At 51.1% G+C, this 18,414-nt stretch overlaps 1 protein-coding gene across 1 annotated transcript; it reads right to left on the reverse strand.

Moving 5' to 3' along the window:
• Positions 1 to 2,709: 2,709 nt before the first annotated feature.
• On the reverse strand, positions 2,710 to 5,348 carry LOC123152618 (protein NRT1/ PTR FAMILY 8.3). The gene is made up of 5 exons (XM_044572119.1): positions 5,091 to 5,348; positions 4,873 to 4,972; positions 4,511 to 4,728; positions 3,892 to 4,430; positions 2,710 to 3,802 (listed from the first exon to the last, which is right to left on the reverse strand). Exons 1-5 carry the CDS (start codon positions 5,142 to 5,144, stop codon positions 2,998 to 3,000), a joined length of 1,716 nt encoding a protein of 571 aa, XP_044428054.1. The 5' UTR covers positions 5,145 to 5,348; the 3' UTR covers positions 2,710 to 2,997.
• Between the last annotated feature and the right edge of the window lie 13,066 nt (positions 5,349 to 18,414).

Genomic DNA, 18,414 nt, shown 5'->3' on the forward strand with positions numbered 1-18,414 from the left:
ATGAGATTATGCAACTCCCGTTTACCGGAGGAACACTTTGTGTGCTACCAAACGTCACAACGTAACTGGGTGATTATAAAGGAGCTCTAGAGGTGTCTCCAAAGGTGAATGTTGGGTTGGCGTATTTTGAGATTAGGATTTGTCACTCCGATTGTCGGAGAGGTATCTCTGGGCCCTCTCGGTAATGCACATCACATAAGCCTTGCAAGCATTACAACTAATGAGTTAGTTGCGAGATGATGTATTACGAAACGAGTAAAGAGACTTGCCGGTAACGAGATTGAACTAGGTATTGAGATACCGACGATCGAATCTTGGGCAAGTAACATACCGATGACAAAGGGAACAACGTATGTTGTTATGCGGTCTGACCGATAAGATCTTCGTAGAATATGTAGGAGCCAATATGAGCATCCAGGTTCCGCTATTGGTTATTGACCGGAGATGTGTCTCGGTCATGTCTACATTGTTCTCGAACCCGTAGGGTCCGCACGCTTAAGGTTTCGATGACAGTTATATTATGAGTTTTGATGTACCGAAGTTAGTTCGGAGTCCCGGATGTGATCACAGACATAACGAGGAGTCTCGAAATAGTCGAGACATAAATATTGATATATTGGACGGCTATATTCGGACACCGGAAGTGTTCCGGATGATTTTGGAGAAAACCGGAGAGCCGGAGGGTTACCGGAACCCCCGGGGAGAAGTAATGGGCCATATGGGCCTTAGTGGAGAGAGAAAGGGGCAGCCAAAGGTGGGCCGCACGCCTCCTCCCCCCGGTCCAAATTGGACTAGGAGAGGGGGGCGGCGCCCCCCTTTCCTTCTCCCTCCCCACTTCTTTCCCCTCCTAGTAGGAGTCCTACTCCTACTAGGAGGAGGACTCCTCCTTGGCGCGCCATAGGGGCCGGCCGGCCTCCTCCCCTTGCTCCTTGATATACGGGGGCAGGGGGCACCCCTAGACACATAAGTTGATCCACGTGATCATATTCTTAGCCGTGTGCGGTGCCCCCTTCCACCATAATTCTCGATAATATTGTAGCGGTGCTTAGGCGAAGCCCTGCGACGGTAGTACATCAAGATCGTCATCACGCCGTCATGCTGACGGAACTCTTCCCCGGCACTTTGCTGGATCGGAGTCCGGGGATCGTCATCGAGCTGAACGTGTGCTAGAACTCAGAGGTGCTAGAACTCGGAGGTGCCGTAGTTTTGGTGCTTGATCGGTCGGGCCGTGAAGACGTACGACTACATCAACCGCGTTGTCATAACGCTTCCGCTGACGGTCTACAAGGGTACGTAGATCACACTCTCCCCTCGTTGCTATCATCACCATGATCTTGCGTGTGCGTAGAATTTTTTTGAAATTACTACGTTCCCCAACAGGAGGTCGTTCTTCACCTCGGACGATGAACGTTGGGACGACATATGGCTCTCAACCTCGGACGACACCGACGAGAATGATGATGGTGATGGTAGCGACTTGGAGTAGTTTTCTATCTATGTATGCCGTAGTAGTTTCTATCTATCTATCTATCTATGCTGTAGTAGTATCTATCTATCTATGTATGTCGAACTATCTATCTATCTATGCCGTAGTAGTTGCACCAATGTAAAATATCTTTGTATCGTTTTTTTATCTATGTAATTTTAATTTAAAAAATATTGTAGAATGAGTGCGCGCTGCATTTTACCGCGCCTGCTGAAGCTGCGCGCCCGCGCGGCTGCTGGAGCAAACGCTGCGTGCCGCGCCAAACCAGGCGATAGGCGCGTGCCAAATCCGTTTTTACCACGCGGCGTGTTGGGCGCCTGTTGGAGATGCTCTCATTCACAGACACCTCCTCGCTCCTCACTCGTCGCTCGCCTCTCCGCCCAAAACCCTAGCCGGGCTCCTCGTGCTCTGCTCTCCTCCCGCCGCCGGCGGCCATGGACGCGGAGCAGCTCCTGCCGTACATCTACACCTGCCTCCCCGAGCCGCCAGTCTCCCACACCACCCGCCTCGCCGCCTGCCGTACCGCCCCCTACCACGGCGTCGACCGCATTAGCGGCCTCTCCGACGCGCTCCTCCACGACATCGTCTCCCGCCTCTCCTTCAAGGAAGCAGCGCGCACCGCCGTGCTCGCCACACGCTGGCGCCGGGTCTGGCTCTCCGCGCCGCTCGTCCTCGTTGATACCCACCTCCTGGAGTAAATGGCACCGGTGGTCCGAGAACTTGCGCTGCGGATGCACTTAAGTCACGGTACTTGCAAAGCGAAGAAACCCGTCATAGAACTTGCATTACGGATGCAGATAGGTCACACAGGTCATCTGAACCGGCCAGCTGTCCGGTTTTCTCCCTCTAACGGTCAAGCGCGATAAATTTGTTCACGACTTTAAAAATATATGTGATTCGTGACTTTAAAAAAATGTTCGTGAACGATAAATTTGAAAACTATTTGTTCGCGACTTTAAAAAAATGTCCGCGAACATTTCAAAAAATATATTCATGATCCACGACTTTAAGAAAATGTTCGTGAACGATAAATTTGAAAACTATTTGTTCACGACTTTAAAAAAATGTTCGCGAACGTTTCAAAAAATATATTTGTGATCCGCGACTTTAAAAAAATGTACTTCCTAAAAGCGAAATTGTACTTCCTAAAAAGGGAAAACACTGCCTATGCTATTGCGAGAAGTAAAACTATGCTTTTCGAAAAGGCAAAAACTTAGTTGTGCTTCTAAAATTAAGTGAAAAAGTATGACTGTGTTGGGGCCACGCATCAATAATTATCGAGCTGAATTGGGGCTGCCAAATGCTCATCGAACGGTCCTAAGGTTGTTTGGATCTAAAACTAAAATTCGAACGTTCGGAAATTAGAAATTTCGTTTTTTTGAAATGGTTCACTATTCTTGATCTTTCTTCAGGCATTTCTCTTTCGCTGATGAATCGTGCATTTGTCTTGACCTCTTGGCATCATGCACCGTGGGCTGCAAAAAATCTCTGCCCACGGTGAAGCAAAATTATCAACCCTTCCTGGATTTGTACTTCCTGGCGCAGCTCCCGAACGCTATCAGATTGAGGCAACCAAGTCCGGCCATCATCCAGAAGAAGCGATCCAGGTGACCCTCGTTCAGGTCGTCGGGGATCCACCCCGGCGCGCCGCCAGTCGCCGTCGCCCATTGCACGGTCGTCAGTAGGAACGAGCTAAGGTAGCCGCCGGCCGCTATTGCAAGGAGCCCGAGCGCCGTGCACACGGTCTTCATCGCGGCCGGCGCTTGGCCGTAGAAGAAGTCGAGCTGCCCGATGGTGGTGAGCACCTCGCCCACGCCCATCAGCGCGTACTGCGGCGCCTGCCATAGCACGCTCGTCGAGTTTGGCGCAGCACGGAGGCGCGCCGTCTCTAGAAGCGCTGCAGAGGCCATCGCGAGCACGGGCATGGCGAGTCCGGCACCGATCCTCTGCAGCTCCGAGATGCCTTTCTCCCTCCCGGTGAGCCTCCTGGCAGCCGGAACGAAAGCCCGGTCGTAGAGCGGGACCAGGAGGATGATGGTGAGTATATCGAAGGTGGACATGGATGCCGGCGGGACGCGCACGGAGCCGACGGTGGCGTCCATCGCCATGCCTTGCTCGACGAATGTCGACGTGACCTGCGCCGACACGGCATAGAAGAACACGGCGGACGCCCAGAGCGGCAGCATCCTCACGAGAATCTTGAACTCCTCGACCTGCGTGACGACGCAGAGTCTCCACGGGCTGGTCCGCGCTGGCGCGGCTGCCGCCTCCACCTCCTTGTCCGAAGCCACGAGAATGGCGGCCTTGTCGAAGAATCTGATCAAGCAAGCAGCATATCAGTCATTCAGTCTAGTGGTAACCAAGCACGCGACGCGAGGTAAACTCAGAGGATTGTAGTAACTGACCGGAGATCGGTGGTGTGATCGATCCTCGGAACTCCGGCGAGGCCGTCCTCCAGCATGCCGTAGAGCAGAGAGCTATCGGCCGGAAGCTCGATGCCGCACTTTCTCACGGCAGCGACGACGACCTGGCACACTCGGATGAGCGGGCTGCCGCGGGTACGCTGAAATCTATACGTCCGCAACGCCGCAACCAGGCAAGACAGGCCGGCGGCCAGGACGACCGCTGGGATGGTGAGGCCCAGTGCCCAGCCGCAGTGATCCTGCACCCACACGATGGCCGTGCTGGATATGAGCGACGCGCAGTTCATGTTGAATATGTACCAGTTGAAGAAGGAGCCCTTGGTGGCGCGCTCCGACGGATCGCCGTCGTCGAACTGGTCGGCGCCGAAGGACATGAGGCACGGCCGGAGGCCGCCCAAGCCAATGGCGATCATGTAGAGGCCGAGAAACAAGACGAATTCCTGAGACGGCACAATGTTGGACGACACGATGTTCTTGACGAGCAGCGGCAGGTACGCTGAGAGAGCTGTCATCAGCATCCCCTGCAAGCGAAAACAGAGAGCTGTCAAAGTCTAATAATCTTGCAGAATTCAATTCAAGTCAGGATCAGGCAAAAACTTACTGCGACGCCGATGAAGCAGGAGACGACCATGGTGCGGTACCTTCCGCAGTAGGAGTCTGCGACGACGGCGCCGCCGAGAGGCATGAGGAAGCAGGTGGCCTGCCAGGTGGACACGTTCCTCGCCGCCGCGACGTTGCTCTGGCCCAGGACGGTCGTGAGGTACGTGACGAGGTTGAAGGAGATGCCGTGGAAGGCCAGGCAGTAGCAGAACTCGGTGCCTGCGTGGCACACCATCGATCAAACTAAATTAACCATCACGCAGAGACACCATCGATCCAAGATTAAAACTGAACTAATCATCATCACACAAAGAATTTTATTACTAGTACCAAGAACAGGTGAATAAAGAAGAAATAGATTACCGAGAATTGAGCGGCACGCGCGCCATCCACCCGTGCGATTCTTGAGCGCCGGGTTCCCGTCGAAATCAAGGGACCCGTCGGTGGTGTACGCCTCCGCCGCCTGCAACGGCGATCCCCACCAAAGTTAACAGCGAGACATCATCCATCTCAGGGGTTGAAATAATACACAGGCGAAAGGGAGAAAGAAAATGAAGGAGGCAAGGCTAGGGGGACCAGACCTCGGCGGGAAGGCCGGCAAGCAGGGCCACCGTGTGCTCGCCGGTGGAGGCCATGGCGGGAGCTTGGGAGCGTACACCTGTCGTTTGTAAGATGCTGCAATTGGGCCGTGCAGGCAGCCTCGTCCTCTAAGCTGGCCCCATGTTGTTGGCGTAGAGAAAATTTCCGCAGACTATAATTAAAACAGCAAGAGCATCTCCAATGGGACAAGGGGAAGCGTTTGTCTAGACTCTTAGGGCTCTTTTGGTTCATAGGATAGGATTATCATAGGAATAGGAATCTTGTAGGAAATGAGATGACATGTATCTCAAATCCTATAAATAGGAATAGAAAACAAGATGTCATTTGGTTGACACCAAAGGAATTTTTCCACTGAGTCTAGACTCTTTTTTATTTTCCTATGAAATGTGGAGGATACGAACCAATCCTATGTACGAATAGGAATCCATTCCTATGAACCAAAGGGCTCTAAAGGAAAAAATCCTATAAGAATCCTATCCTCTAAAATTCCTATGAAATTCCTCTAAACCAAAGGAGGCTAGGAAAGATTAAATATCACAAAACTGCTCCTGGACTCGGTCCAGGGCCAGGGCAAGAGGGTGCTGTGGACCAGCATAGGCGCGATGCTATGGTCCCTGTGGCTGACACGCAACAAACTTACCATTGAAGGACAGCTCCCGACGCATCCGGCTAATATTATCTATAAATGCTCTTTCCTCTTGCAGCAATGGAGTCCGTTGGTGAAGCCGAAGGACGCTGATCTCATGAAGCATGCCCAAGTCTGTATTCACCAGGTTTACGTTGCGGCTAGGGAGCCGGTGGTGCCAGCCTGAGGGTGGGCACTTGTTTTTGCTTTGGCGAGTCTGCGTACTCAAGGCTATGGGCTTCGGCCTTGTAACAATTCGCGCAGTCAGGCTCTGAACCTTAAGCTTCCTGTTTCTCGCGTAGCTCTGGCTTTTGTCTTGAACTTGTAATGTCCGTGGTTAGCTACTCTGCCTGTTCCGATGTGGGCTTTATTAATTTAAGGCCGGACGCTTCCAGCGTCTACGTTCTAAAAAAATCACAAAACTAGAAAATATCTAAGCGGCCTAGCTTTTAGCACCAGACAAATAACTTCAGCAGCTCCTGTAAAAAAAATTCCGTAAAAGTGGGAAGTTGGCAGACATCAACTTTTCCCAGTTTGTGTAAACTTCTTTCCATAAAATCTGTTTTTATTTCTATTTTTGTTAAATAAACCTAGCTAATGGTGTAAAACCCGCATGTCATTGGCACGAGAGAGAGAGAGAGAGAGAGTGTGTTTGCGTGTGTGTGTGTGTGTGTGACAGTGAACTGCATGGTGCGGTGGAGGGTGGTGGCGCGGCGGTGCACCGGCGTGGAAGCGTCAGGGGCGCATCGAGGCGGTGGCCCGTGCATGCGGGCAACGTGACAGCGATACAGGGTGGCCATGCGAGGGCGACAGTGGTGGTATCGCAGCTGTCCCACCGCGGCGACCGGCACGGGGTGGCACAGTATGGGAGGCACGACGGTGGCCCCAGGCCTTGTTGGGGCGGCGATGACAGAGGGACGACGCAACAAAGCGGGCAGCGGAGGGGCGGCGGCCAAATGGCGGTAGTGGCGGTTGATAGACTCTTAGATCTTCCCGAAAAAAAAGATAGACTCTTGGAACACTAGGCTAGATTAGATCCAGTAAACCAACCTTCTCCTAGTGTTGATGAACTCGAGCCGGTGCCGGCCATGGTGAAGTAGCGGCCGGTGATGGCAGAGAGATAGTGACGGTGGTGTGCTTCCCGTGAGCACCGCGCTAACCCTAGATTGATAAGGAGTGTTGGTGGGGTTTATGATAGCGATTAACCTCGTAACTCGTGCCCCGGCCCTCACCTCTGTTTATATAGCGCGGGTCACAGGGGTCCACCAACCATGGTTTGGTTGAGCGCCCCCGATCAGGGCGCGATGCAAGGGCCCATTCGACCTGTTGGGCTCGAACGGGAGAGAGATCAACCTAACAGCGGTATCGCAGCCGTCCTACCGCGGCGGACGGCACGGGTAGCGCAGTATGGGAGGCATGACGGCGGCCCAGGCCTTGCTGGGGCGGCGACGACAGAGGGATGACGCGACAAAGTGGGCAGCGGAGGGGCGGCGGCAAAGTGGCGGCATGACAAGATGACATCAGGCGACGTGCCGGAGTGACGAGGCACGGCACTCATCATGAACTTGTCATCTTCTACCCGTCAAATTATATGGGAAGGGCTAATCTTTCCCTAAACTTAACGTACGGATGAGGTGATTATACAGGATTCCGTAATGTTTTTCTGGATCAACGGAACTGGTGGAGGCCTTTTTTTTCGCTCAAACTTTTCTTGAATGATAAGTAGTAGGAGTAGTTCTTTTAGGGATACGGGTCTGTTGTTGTTCACGACATATATACGCTAATTAAACAGCCAAGCTGCCTCGTGCGGGGCAGAAAACGATATGTGAATGTGGGCTCTGCAACCGCCAAGGCACCAACGGAAAGTATTAGACTGTTCATAGTGGGAGTAACATAGGTAGTAACATAGATGCCACATAAGCAAAAATGATGATGTGGCAAGTAGTTAATGAGGAGAGAGGCAAATAGAGTAACATAATATGTTACCATCACATAGCGGTTTCCAATGCATAATGAGTCTACAAAATAATAAATGAAGGCAACTATGTTACCACACCTATGACACTACCCACTATGAAGGTAGTTACATAGACTAGTAACATATGTATGTTACTAGTCTAAGTTACTCCCCACTATGACCAGCCTTAGAGCAACACCAACACCATTCATCAAAATGGACATCATTAAATATCCACAAACACGTCACGGCGTCCGACCATATCTATCAAATATCCGTCATTTGGACAACAGAGACAGAAAGAGAAGAGCATACAAAATAGGTTTGCGGTGGGACTTCTGCAGTAGCGCACAAGCATCGCTCGGGTGCTACTGCCGCGGGGCGAGTCAGGCGGCTGGTGCGGAGTGAGTCGTGCAGAGACGCCACATAGATTGAACCCGCCCTTAGAGCAACACCAACACCATTCATCAAAATGGACATCATTAAATATCCACAAACACGTCACGGCGTCCGACCATATCTATCAAATATCCGTCATTTGGACAACAGAGACAGAAAGAGAAGAGCATACAAAATAGGTTTGCGGTGGGACTTCTGCAGTAGCGCACAAGCATCGCTCGGGTGCTACTGCCGCGGGGCGAGTCAGGCGGCTGGTGCGGAGTGAGTCGTGCAGAGACGCCACATAGATTGAACCCGCCCTTAGAGCAACACCAACACCATTCATCAAAATGGACATCATTAAATATCCACAAACACGTCACGGCGTCCGACCATATCTATCAAATATCCGTCATTTGGACAACAGAGACAGAAAGAGAAGAGCATACAAAATAGGTTTGCGGTGGGACTTCTGCAGTAGCGCACAAGCATCGCTCGGGTGCTACTGCCGCGGGGCGAGTCAGGCGGCTGGTGCGGAGTGAGTCGTGCAGAGACGCCACATAGATTGAACCCGCCCTTAGAGCAACACCAACACCATTCATCAAAATGGACATCATTAAATATCCACAAACACGTCACGGCGTCCGACCATATCTATCAAATATCCGTCATTTGGACAACAGAGACAGAAAGAGAAGAGCATACAAAATAGGTTTGCGGTGGGACTTCTGCAGTAGCGCACAAGCATCGCTCGGGTGCTACTGCCGCGGGGCGAGTCAGGCGGCTGGTGCGGAGTGAGTCGTGCAGAGACGCCACATAGATTGAACCCGCCCTTAGAGCAACACCAACACCATTCATCAAAATGGACATCATTAAATATCCACAAACACGTCACGGCGTCCGACCATATCTATCAAATATCCGTCATTTGGACAACAGAGACAGAAAGAGAAGAGCATACAAAATAGGTTTGCGGTGGGACTTCTGCAGTAGCGCACAAGCATCGCTCGGGTGCTACTGCCGCGGGGCGAGTCAGGCGGCTGGTGCAGAGTGAGTCGTGCAGAGACGCCACATAGATTGAACCCGCCCTTAGAGCATCTCCAACAGGCGCCGAACGCGCCGCGTGCAAAAAACTGATTTGCCGCGTGCCCATCGTCTGGTTTGGCGCGGCGCGCAGCGCTGGCTCCAGCAGCCGCCCTAAAATGCAGCGCGCGCACGCCGCTCCAACAGCGCGCGCAACTCTTACACAAATAACATATGCATTCCAAAACAGAAGCAAAAAGATCAAACACAAACAAAAATAAATCAAAATAAATAGTTTAATTTCATTATTACAACTCAAACAAACAATTTATTGTTCAATACAATAAATAGTGCAATAAACACAACAAATAGTTCAACAATACAATATCAAACGCACAAATCATGATGTTTTTTGTCGTTCATTCCATGCCCACCACTCCTCAATGAGATCCTTCTGAAGATCATTATGTGCTGCGGGACGTCGAATGGCATGATAGGAGGCAACAAAACGGGCAACCCTTTCAGCCCTCCGTCGCACTCGCACCGGATGTCCCAAAACTCATACTGAGAGTAGTCTACATCTTGGCCACGCTCATTCTCGATGATCATGTTATGCATGATCACACAAGCGTGCATGATGTACCAAAGCATTTTCTGATTCCAAAATCTAGCCGGTCCTCTCACAAGAGCAAATTGGGCTTGCAAAATCCCAAAAGCTCTCTCCACATCTTTTCTAGCCGCTGCCTGAGCATTGTGGAAATCAAGTTCTTTCTTACCTTCTGGCTTTTTCAACGCCTTGACAAAGGTTTGCCACTTTGGATAGATGCCATCCGCTAGATAATAGCCATAGTTGTATGTACGGCCATTTGCTACAAACTACACCGGTGGCAACTCCCCATTTGCAATCTTACTCGTCAGTGGTGACCGGTTGACAACATTGATGTGATTCAAAGATCCAGGCATTCCAAAGAATGCATGCCAAATCCAAGTCTCTTGATCGGCCACCGCTTCAAGGATTATAATGGAACCCATTTTTTGGCCGTGGAATTGCCCATGCCATGCCTTTGGACAATTCTTCCAACTCCAATGCATGCAATCTATTGAGCCAAGCATGCTAGGAAAGCCGCAAGCTTTGTTCATCGCCAAAAGCCTTGCGATGTCTTCAGCGGTGGGAGATCTCAAATACTCCTCGCCAAACACTTGCACAATTCCGACTGCGAAGCGCTTGACACACATGATAGCTTGGATCTCACCCATAGCCAAGTGATCATCAACTAGATCAGCCGGTATACCGTATGCCAACATACGCAACGCGGCTGTCACCTTCTGAAAGGTGCTATGCCCGAGCTCTCCGGCGGCAATCCTCCTTTGCTGAAAAAAGCGATCATGGCTCGCTAGTTTCTCTGCAATGCGCCTGAACAACTCGGTGCTCATCCTAAACCGGCGACGAAAATACGACTCGGGGTATGTGGGATTCTCCGCAAAAGAATGCTTGATCAATCTGTTGTGGGCATCGATCCTATCCCTCCAAATTTTTTGCCGACCCATAACCGAACCACCGTGTTTCGGTTTTTTATTAATATGCATAGCTAGGATCATTGCAAGATCCTCCTCCTCTTCCATATAAAATTCTTCTTCGGAAGAATCATGCGACGAACTCATCTACAATGTTGAATACTATACTATAAATAAAAAACTACAATCAACATGCACGAAATTCATGGCTTTTGAGCAATACATACCTTCTAGGCGTTTTGTCGAACACCTAGCGGGCGCCGAGCGGCAGCGAGCGCGCGGGCGCTGTTCGTCGGCGAACCAGCACGCGCGCGGGGAGGCGGGCCTAGAGGGGGCCGGAGAAAGCGCGCGCGGGGCAGGGATAGGCCGGGGAAGCGCCGGAACGGTCGCCGGATGGCGCGGTCGGCGGCGGCGGCGCGGCTGGAGGGGGGGTGGGAGGTGCGAGCGGGCGCAGCAAATAAGCGGCGCGCGATTGCGTTTCGGCCAGCGCGCTGGACTACGTATGCCGCGCGCGCAGTTTTCGCGCGCCCGCTGGAGCAGCTCTTCCGGTTGCGCGCGCGCTAAAAAGGGGGATTTTGCGGCGCGGCGCTAGTTTGGCACGCCTGTTGGAGATGCTCTTACGAGAGCACACCACTGCATTCCCACCACCGGGCTAGGAGCTCACTTCAAAAAAAAAACCACCGGGCTAGGAGCCCATTCACAAAACACAAAATTAATAAGTAAGAACAAAATGAAAAATAAAATAAAAAAGGAAGAATAATAAAACCAAAGATGAAACCGGACAAGCAAAAATAATAAATAAATAAACGGAAAGTCAAGACATACAAAAAAAATGAAAAATGAAAAAATAAAAAAGAAGAGAAAGATGAAGCAAAGAAAGACAACTCCTTTCAAAAAAAAGAGAGAAGCCACCGTGGCGGCGTGGCCCCAACTACTACATGCAAACTAGCTTGTGCAAGGGAAATAAAAAGATAGAACAAATCCTATATATTCTATATTTAAGAAGTGTTCGAGCCAGCCTACCCATGCACACGAATATTCAAACTTCTATGTCCTACAGTTCAAGACATCGACTGAGACTTTGCTAAATCTCAGTTGACTGAAATTTAGCAAAACCCACAAAGAAAACTATACGGGCCGTCGCACATGCCGTTAACACACGAGAAACAAAAACATGCTCGAGAGCCTTCACGTGCGCTTGCGTGAACCATAAAGGAACTTCAGTCTAACGGTGAAACATGCAACCAAGTCTCAGTGGATTCTATATTTATGAGATCTTACATCGAGATCCGTGCAAAATTTTTTTTAGTTTTACGTCAAGATCAGTCGATGTTATGTTACCTGATTTAGACTTGATTAAGTCCCCAGACCTAGCCACACCCATTTAGTAAAACCGTTCTTTTAGCCCCACCAAGGCAAGTGCCGCTCAAGCCCAACCTAAATGTGAAGCAACTTATTGGGGTCGGAGGATGGTATCTTTGGTGGATTCGGCGTGAGACCACTCATAACGGATCTCCCCCACCCCCTTGCAAATGGCCAATGTCAATTCTTGCTATAGCTAATAATTTCCAGCAAGCGAATGCAAAGAATATGGCACCAGCGCAATATAGATGGAAGAAGCCGGAGTCCAGGTTTGTAAAACTAAATGTTGACGCAGCATTTTATATGGCAGAAGGAGTAGGAGCTACTGCAGCAGTGTTCAGGGATGCGAATGGATCCTTTCTAGCTGCTCAATGTATTTATATTTCTTATACATCCAACATGGTTATAACCGAGCATTGGCAATGCGGGATGGTCTGAATTTTGCAAACTCGCTAGGTTTCCCGCGGGTGGAGGCGGAGTCGGACTCGTTGATAGTAATTGAATCTTGTGATGGCCAGACAAGATGGTGGGATGAAGCTGCTGCAACTTTTGCTGAATGTGTGGAGATCTCATCATTGATTGGGAAGGTCAAATTCAAGCATTGTTATCGTAGTTCAAACCAAGCGGCGCATGTGCTAGCAAATTACAGTTATTGTAATAAACTTTGTAGTCATTGGACGGACGAGCCGCCAGGCTGTCTTGTCTCAAAACTCGTGGACAATGTAATTTCTATCTAAGTTAATAAAGCTAGCTATGACGGTCTAAAAAGTAGAACTGTTCTTGAAATGGTTCACTACGGCAGATCTTTTTTTAGGCATTTCTCTATTGCTGATGAATCGTGCTTTTATCTTGGGCATCATGCACCTGGGCTGCAAAATGGGTCTGCCTAGGACACATCTAGATGTGACATAGTTATGTCACATCTAAGCTCATGTTCACTAGTTTGTGGTCTATTTTTTCTGTCCTAGTTTTTTTATTTCTTGTTGCTGCATTATATATTTGTGGGAGCTTAGATGTGACACCCTTAAAAACATCTAGATGTTTTTTTGACGAAATGCAGCTTGGCTGCTTTCATTGCGATTAGAAGGAGTAAAAGGTTACAAATGGGTAACCAGAGAGTAAACAAAGATTGGCGGAGGTTGGGGTTGGGGAATAGAATAGTGGTGTTGTTGTTGTTTCAAAACTAACCCTCAATCAGGCTCCCTTGGCCTTTCAATCAGTGCTATCACCCGACGTCTCCCAGCATCGATCCAAATCTTTGCTTCCTCCTATATGTTGGAAAGAACCTGATCAATCGTAGAGGCTTGTTGGCTGAAGACACGGGCATTTCGTTCCTTCCATAGTGACCACCAAATGAGCGCACTGATCGATCTCCAAGTTTTTTTGGCGTCCTTCCTGAGCCTACCCGAAGTGCGTGTCATCCAGCCCAGGAGGGTATCATCTGTGGGCAGTGGCGCCATGTCGCTCGGCATCATCAACAAGTCAAGCACTCGAAGCCACAACCCTTGCGTAAATGGGCAGCTCGCCAATATGTGCATCGCCGTCTCTGGCTTTGGAGTTTGTTGGCATAGCAAACATATTGGGTTATGTGGCCAGCCACGCTTGGCAAGGTTATCAGCCATAAGGCAACGTCCTTGAATCGCCAGCTAAACGAAGAACTGGCACTTCGGCGGGGCCTCGGAGTTCCAGGCCATTTTGGCAAAGTCCTGCTTGATGGTTGCTGCAAAGAGAATTCTGTTCACAGAGGCTGCGCTGTAAACACCATTGGCCGTCCATCTCCATGAGATTGAGTCCTGCTGATCTGGATTGAGGTGCACTGCTTGAAGGTCATGCCATAGGTTTGTGAACTGGAGGAGCACGTCAGCAGTCATGTTGGCCTTGAAATGTCTCATCCACTTGTCATTATGCAAAGCCGCAACAATGGTTATGCGCCGGAGGGTGCACTGGCCAAAAAGGTCGGGGTAAGTTGTGCATAGACTTTGACGCCGAAGCCATGGGTCAGTCCAGAATTGTGTGATCATGCCATCCCCAATTGAGAAGTCCACCGACACCTCGAAAAGTTGTCGCACGGTCCGGTCGACAGGCAGGGGAAGCCCAATCCATGGCTTGGATCGATCCATCCAAGATAACCAAAGCCATCTGCATCTCAGGGCCAAGCTCTTGTGTCCCAGGCTAGCACGCCCAGTCCGCCCATGGCACGAGGTAGGCATACCTACTTCCAATTTATCAGACATTTCCCACCAGGGGCTTCATCTTTATTGGCCGAGAGGAACCTACGACAGAGCTTGTCAATCTTCTTAACCATCCACGGATTTGGGTCGATCGCCAACAACTGGAATGTGGGGATAGCATATAGGACCGGTCTGATCAGAGCAACCCGATCGGAAATCGACATGTGCAGCTTGTTCCACACCTTGGTCTTCTTATGCAGCTTGTCAAAAATGGGCTGGTAATGGATTCTTTTGAGCTTCGTGACACCTAGCGGCATCCCCAAGTAGGTGCAGGGGAACTCTTTAACCGGACATTGAAGGGTGGCAGCAAGTGTAGCGATGTCTATCTCCTCACAGCGGATGCCGCATATACTGCTCTTCTGGAAGTTTGTCGTCAGCCCACTTGCATCAGCAAAGGTGTCAAAAATGGCCTTGGTTACAGTGATCTCATGTCTCGAGGGCTTGATGAACATGACAACATCATCTACGTAGAATGATGCCCTGATGGATGGCAAGTTCGTAGCGAGGGGGCTGAACAACTGGTTACTGACGGCAGTACGGATTAGGGCGTCCAACATGTCAATCACAAGGACAAACAACAATGACGATAGCGGGTCACCCTGGCGCAGGCCTTTGTGATGGTAGATTGTTGCTGACAGGTCGCCATTTACAAGGATCCTTGTGGATGCCGATGCAAGGATCAATGAGATCCAGTTGCGCCAGTTTTGACCAAAGCCTTTTGCAGTGAGGACTTCAAGCAGGAACTCCCAGGAAACACTGTCAAAGGCCTTTTGCACATCAAGCTTGAATAGGAGGGCAGGGATCTTCTTTAGGTACAGCTGCCGTGTCATGCCTTGTGCGAGAATAAAATTGTCGTGCAAAGATCTTCCTTTAAGGAATGCACTTTGAGTGGGCAGCACAAGGTCATTCATCTTGGGCTGCGGTCTTGTAGCAAGAATCTTCATTATTAATTTTGCTAAGAAAGAAATGAGACTGATTGGTCTATAGTCCTTGGCCTCTTCAACATCTTCACTCTTAGGAATAAGAATCATCGTGGCTTCATTGAGACATTGCAGGTGGGTTGAATTCAGGTTCTCGAACGCCTTGATTGCCATCATAATATCGGCCTTGATCACCTCCCAACAGACCTGGAAGAAGTGCGCAGTGAATCCATCCGGTCCCGACGCCTTTCTTGGGTTAATTTCCATTAAGGCGACCCTTACTTCCTCTTCTGAAAAAGCATTGTCCAATGCAGATAGGTCAGAAGCAAGAATACCAAGCTCATCATATTTTAGTCTACAGCCGCGCATCTTCTTTTTGCCAATTAGGTCATTGAAGTGGTTCCAGAGAATCTCCATCTTCTCCTGCTGCCCAGAAACCGATAATCCATTGTGCTTGAGAGAAAGCACTAATTTTTTTTCTCTGTCGTGCCATTGCTTTTGAACGCAAGAAAGCAGTGTTGCCATCACCATCCCTGATCGAATCAATCCTAGACCTCTGCCTCCAGTGTGACCTCTGCAGCGCAGCAATTCCCAACAAGTTCATTTTCAGCATTCCTCTGAAGCTGCGCTCAGCGGCTGTTAAATCCCTGTAGTCCATGGCAGTGTCAAGCATACCAACAAGCTCATTACAGATCGCCATCCGGATCTTCAGGTCACCAAGGAGAGAAGCACTCCATTTCTTCAGAGCACGCGCAGTGCGCGTGAGCTTCCAGTGCAGGATGAGATACGGGTCTGTACATGCGTAGGGTCTGTTCCATGCCTCCGAAATCACATGGTCAAACCCCTCTAGCTTGGACCAATAGTTCTCAAACCGAAAGTGTCGCGGCGGCCTGAAGAATGCATCCGTTGTTAGCAGCAAAGGGCAGTGGTCAGAGAGGCTAGAGGAAAACGCTCGAAGGATGGAGTTGGGGTAGATCGTGTTCCACTCATCATTGAATAGTAATCTGTCAAGCTTCACCATAGTGGCTCTCTCCTGCTCATTCGTCCAAGTGTACTTCCGCCCGTGAAGATACATGTCTGTTAACTCGAGCTCATTGATGAACCGACGAAACACAGCCATTGTTCTCCGATTAATGTTCAGGTTATTCTTCTTAGCTGCCAGGGCAATGAGGTTGAAGTCACCAGTGCAAATACACAGAATGTTGCTAGGGCAGTATAACCTGAGGTCATCCAGGAATTGCAATTTCTCTGAATCAGCTTGAGGCCCATAGACAGTGACTAAACTGAACCTTTGTCCAGACAACCTCCAAACACAACCAGCTGCTATAAATGAGTTTTGGATTGAACTAGGCACAATCGTTACCACATCAGGATTCAACGCAACAATTATGCCACCACGAGTCCCAACAGCAGGTGAGTAGCAGAACTCGGTGAACTTCACTCCACAACATTGAGCAACAACTTGGCAATCAACAAAGTCTAATTTTGATTCTTGCAGACAGATAACAGCAGGCTGATGCAAATTGACGATCTCTCGGACCGCACCGCGACGTGCCGGGTTATTTAGACCCCGTACGTTCCAGAGAAGGATACAGAAGCTACTCATGGGGAAACAAGATCGACAAACGACAGGGACAACACCTCGGTTAGGTGCGTCGACCTCGACGGCCGCCGCGAGTGCCTGGAGCGCCTGGATCTGCTGTTCAGTTAGGGGCTTCTTGAATGTTAGCTTGTAGCGCTCGAGCACCTCCTCCTCTTCCTCCTCTCCAGGCTCGGGGATTGCCAGACCCCTCTTGCTGATGATAAGGCGTCGGGCGAGGCGCATTGAGGGATTTCCTCCACCGGTGATGTCAATCTTCCTTCCTAATAGCCTATGGCTGCGGCGAGTGGCGGTGGCCGCTGAGCAGCTAGCGCGCTTTTTCTGTGGCGGCGCGGTGCCGGGAGTGTCTAGCAGCGGCGGCGACAGGGGAGTGGTCACACGGGAGAGGAGCCGCTCAATATCTGATGGCGATGATGGTTGTCCCATGGGTCGAGCAGCCAGTCTCTCAGCATCATTCCCCTCAATTTGGGCCAGAGTGATGTTTACCAGTGGCTCAGCATCGTGGGTTGTGCTCAGCGTCATGGGGGTCATTCGGCCCATTGTATATTGCATCACCGGGCCCAACAGATCCAAAGGGGTGCTCATCTCCTCATGGCCCAGGTCCAACCCAGCAGGCCAGTGAACGCGCGCAGCCAACGGTGTGTCCCCTTGCACAGAGGCACCTAGGTCAGCGCAGGCCTCCAGAGGGGGGACGGGATGCAGCGCAGGTGCTGCAGGGGTAAGGTGCAGCTCTTCCTCTAGGATTGCAGGGGTGTTGGGGAGGCCACCAATCATAAGAGTGGCAAGCTCCTGTGCACACACAGTACCCGACCCTCGGTGCCCGAGAGCACGCCTACCGCGTCGCCAGCAGGCATGCCATGGCCCTGCCAAGCAGCAGGATCAGAGGAGACGCCGTCAGCAGCATGGAGGGCAGGAGGAACCAACTGTTGCTCTAACAGCGTGGTTACGACGTTAGAGCCACCAGTGGGCACCGTCTCAAGCACGGCGGGTGGCTCGCACGGCTCCATCAGAGACGACGAGATGGAACGAAGCCGCTGGGCGGAGCCGGCACCACCACGCACTTGTCTCCTCTCAGAACGAGCCATCGAGGAGGCTTGCTGCACTCGCAGATAGTCGACGGCGGCATAGCCATGTGCCCATGGCTGCGGGTGCTCCTCCGAAGGCTCGCCATCTTCGTCTTCATCGTGTCCGCCGGGAGGGTCGCAGCGGCCAGCAATAGCCGCTAACAAAAACATGGTGCCCGCCACGATGAACACTAGCGCCGAGTTCGTGAGGCGGGCTTCTTCCGCGGCAAGGCACATGGCCCGGCGGCCACGGCGCAGGCCTCCAGGGGCGAGGAGCGAGGCGGGGTTGCTCGCAGCCATCTTGTCCGCTGGCGGTGGTGGGGGCGGGACCGGCGCTGGAGGTGTCAGTAAGCAGATACGCGTCTGGACTGGGGCACGCGTGGAGACGGGGTGGTCCGGCGGGAAGACTAGCCTGGAGTGCACCGGTGGAGGGGTAGGGTGTCGTTACGGTGGAGGCGGCGGCGGTGGTGGGCAGTTGAGCGACGAGAGCGACACACGAGGAAGGTGCTTCCTATGACAGAATCGGGCGGTGTGTCGCTCTCGCACACAATGCAGGCAGCGGACGGGATTGCGGCAGCAGACGACATGGTGTCTGGTGTCTAGGCAGCGAAAGCAGCGGCCACAGACATC

The sequence above is a fragment of the Triticum aestivum genome, chromosome 7A (assembly GCF_018294505.1).
Source record: "Triticum aestivum cultivar Chinese Spring chromosome 7A, IWGSC CS RefSeq v2.1, whole genome shotgun sequence".
Taxonomy (NCBI): domain Eukaryota; kingdom Viridiplantae; phylum Streptophyta; class Magnoliopsida; order Poales; family Poaceae; genus Triticum; species Triticum aestivum.

What these genes read in the sequence shown, in the direction of transcription:
- LOC123152618 (XM_044572119.1), bottom strand. Translation starts at nt 5,144, where the DNA reads ATGGCCTCCACCGGCGAGCACACGGTGGCCCTGCTTGCCGGCCTTCCC. An exon ending in CCTGCTTCATCGGCGTCGCA is followed by an intron (nt 4,431 to 4,510) that starts GTAAGTTTTTGC and finishes TTTCGCTTGCAG; the next exon opens with GGGATGCTGATGACAGCTCT. An exon ending in GATCACACCACCGATCTCCG is followed by an intron (nt 3,803 to 3,891) that starts GTCAGTTACTAC and finishes TTGCTTGATCAG; the next exon opens with ATTCTTCGACAAGGCCGCCA.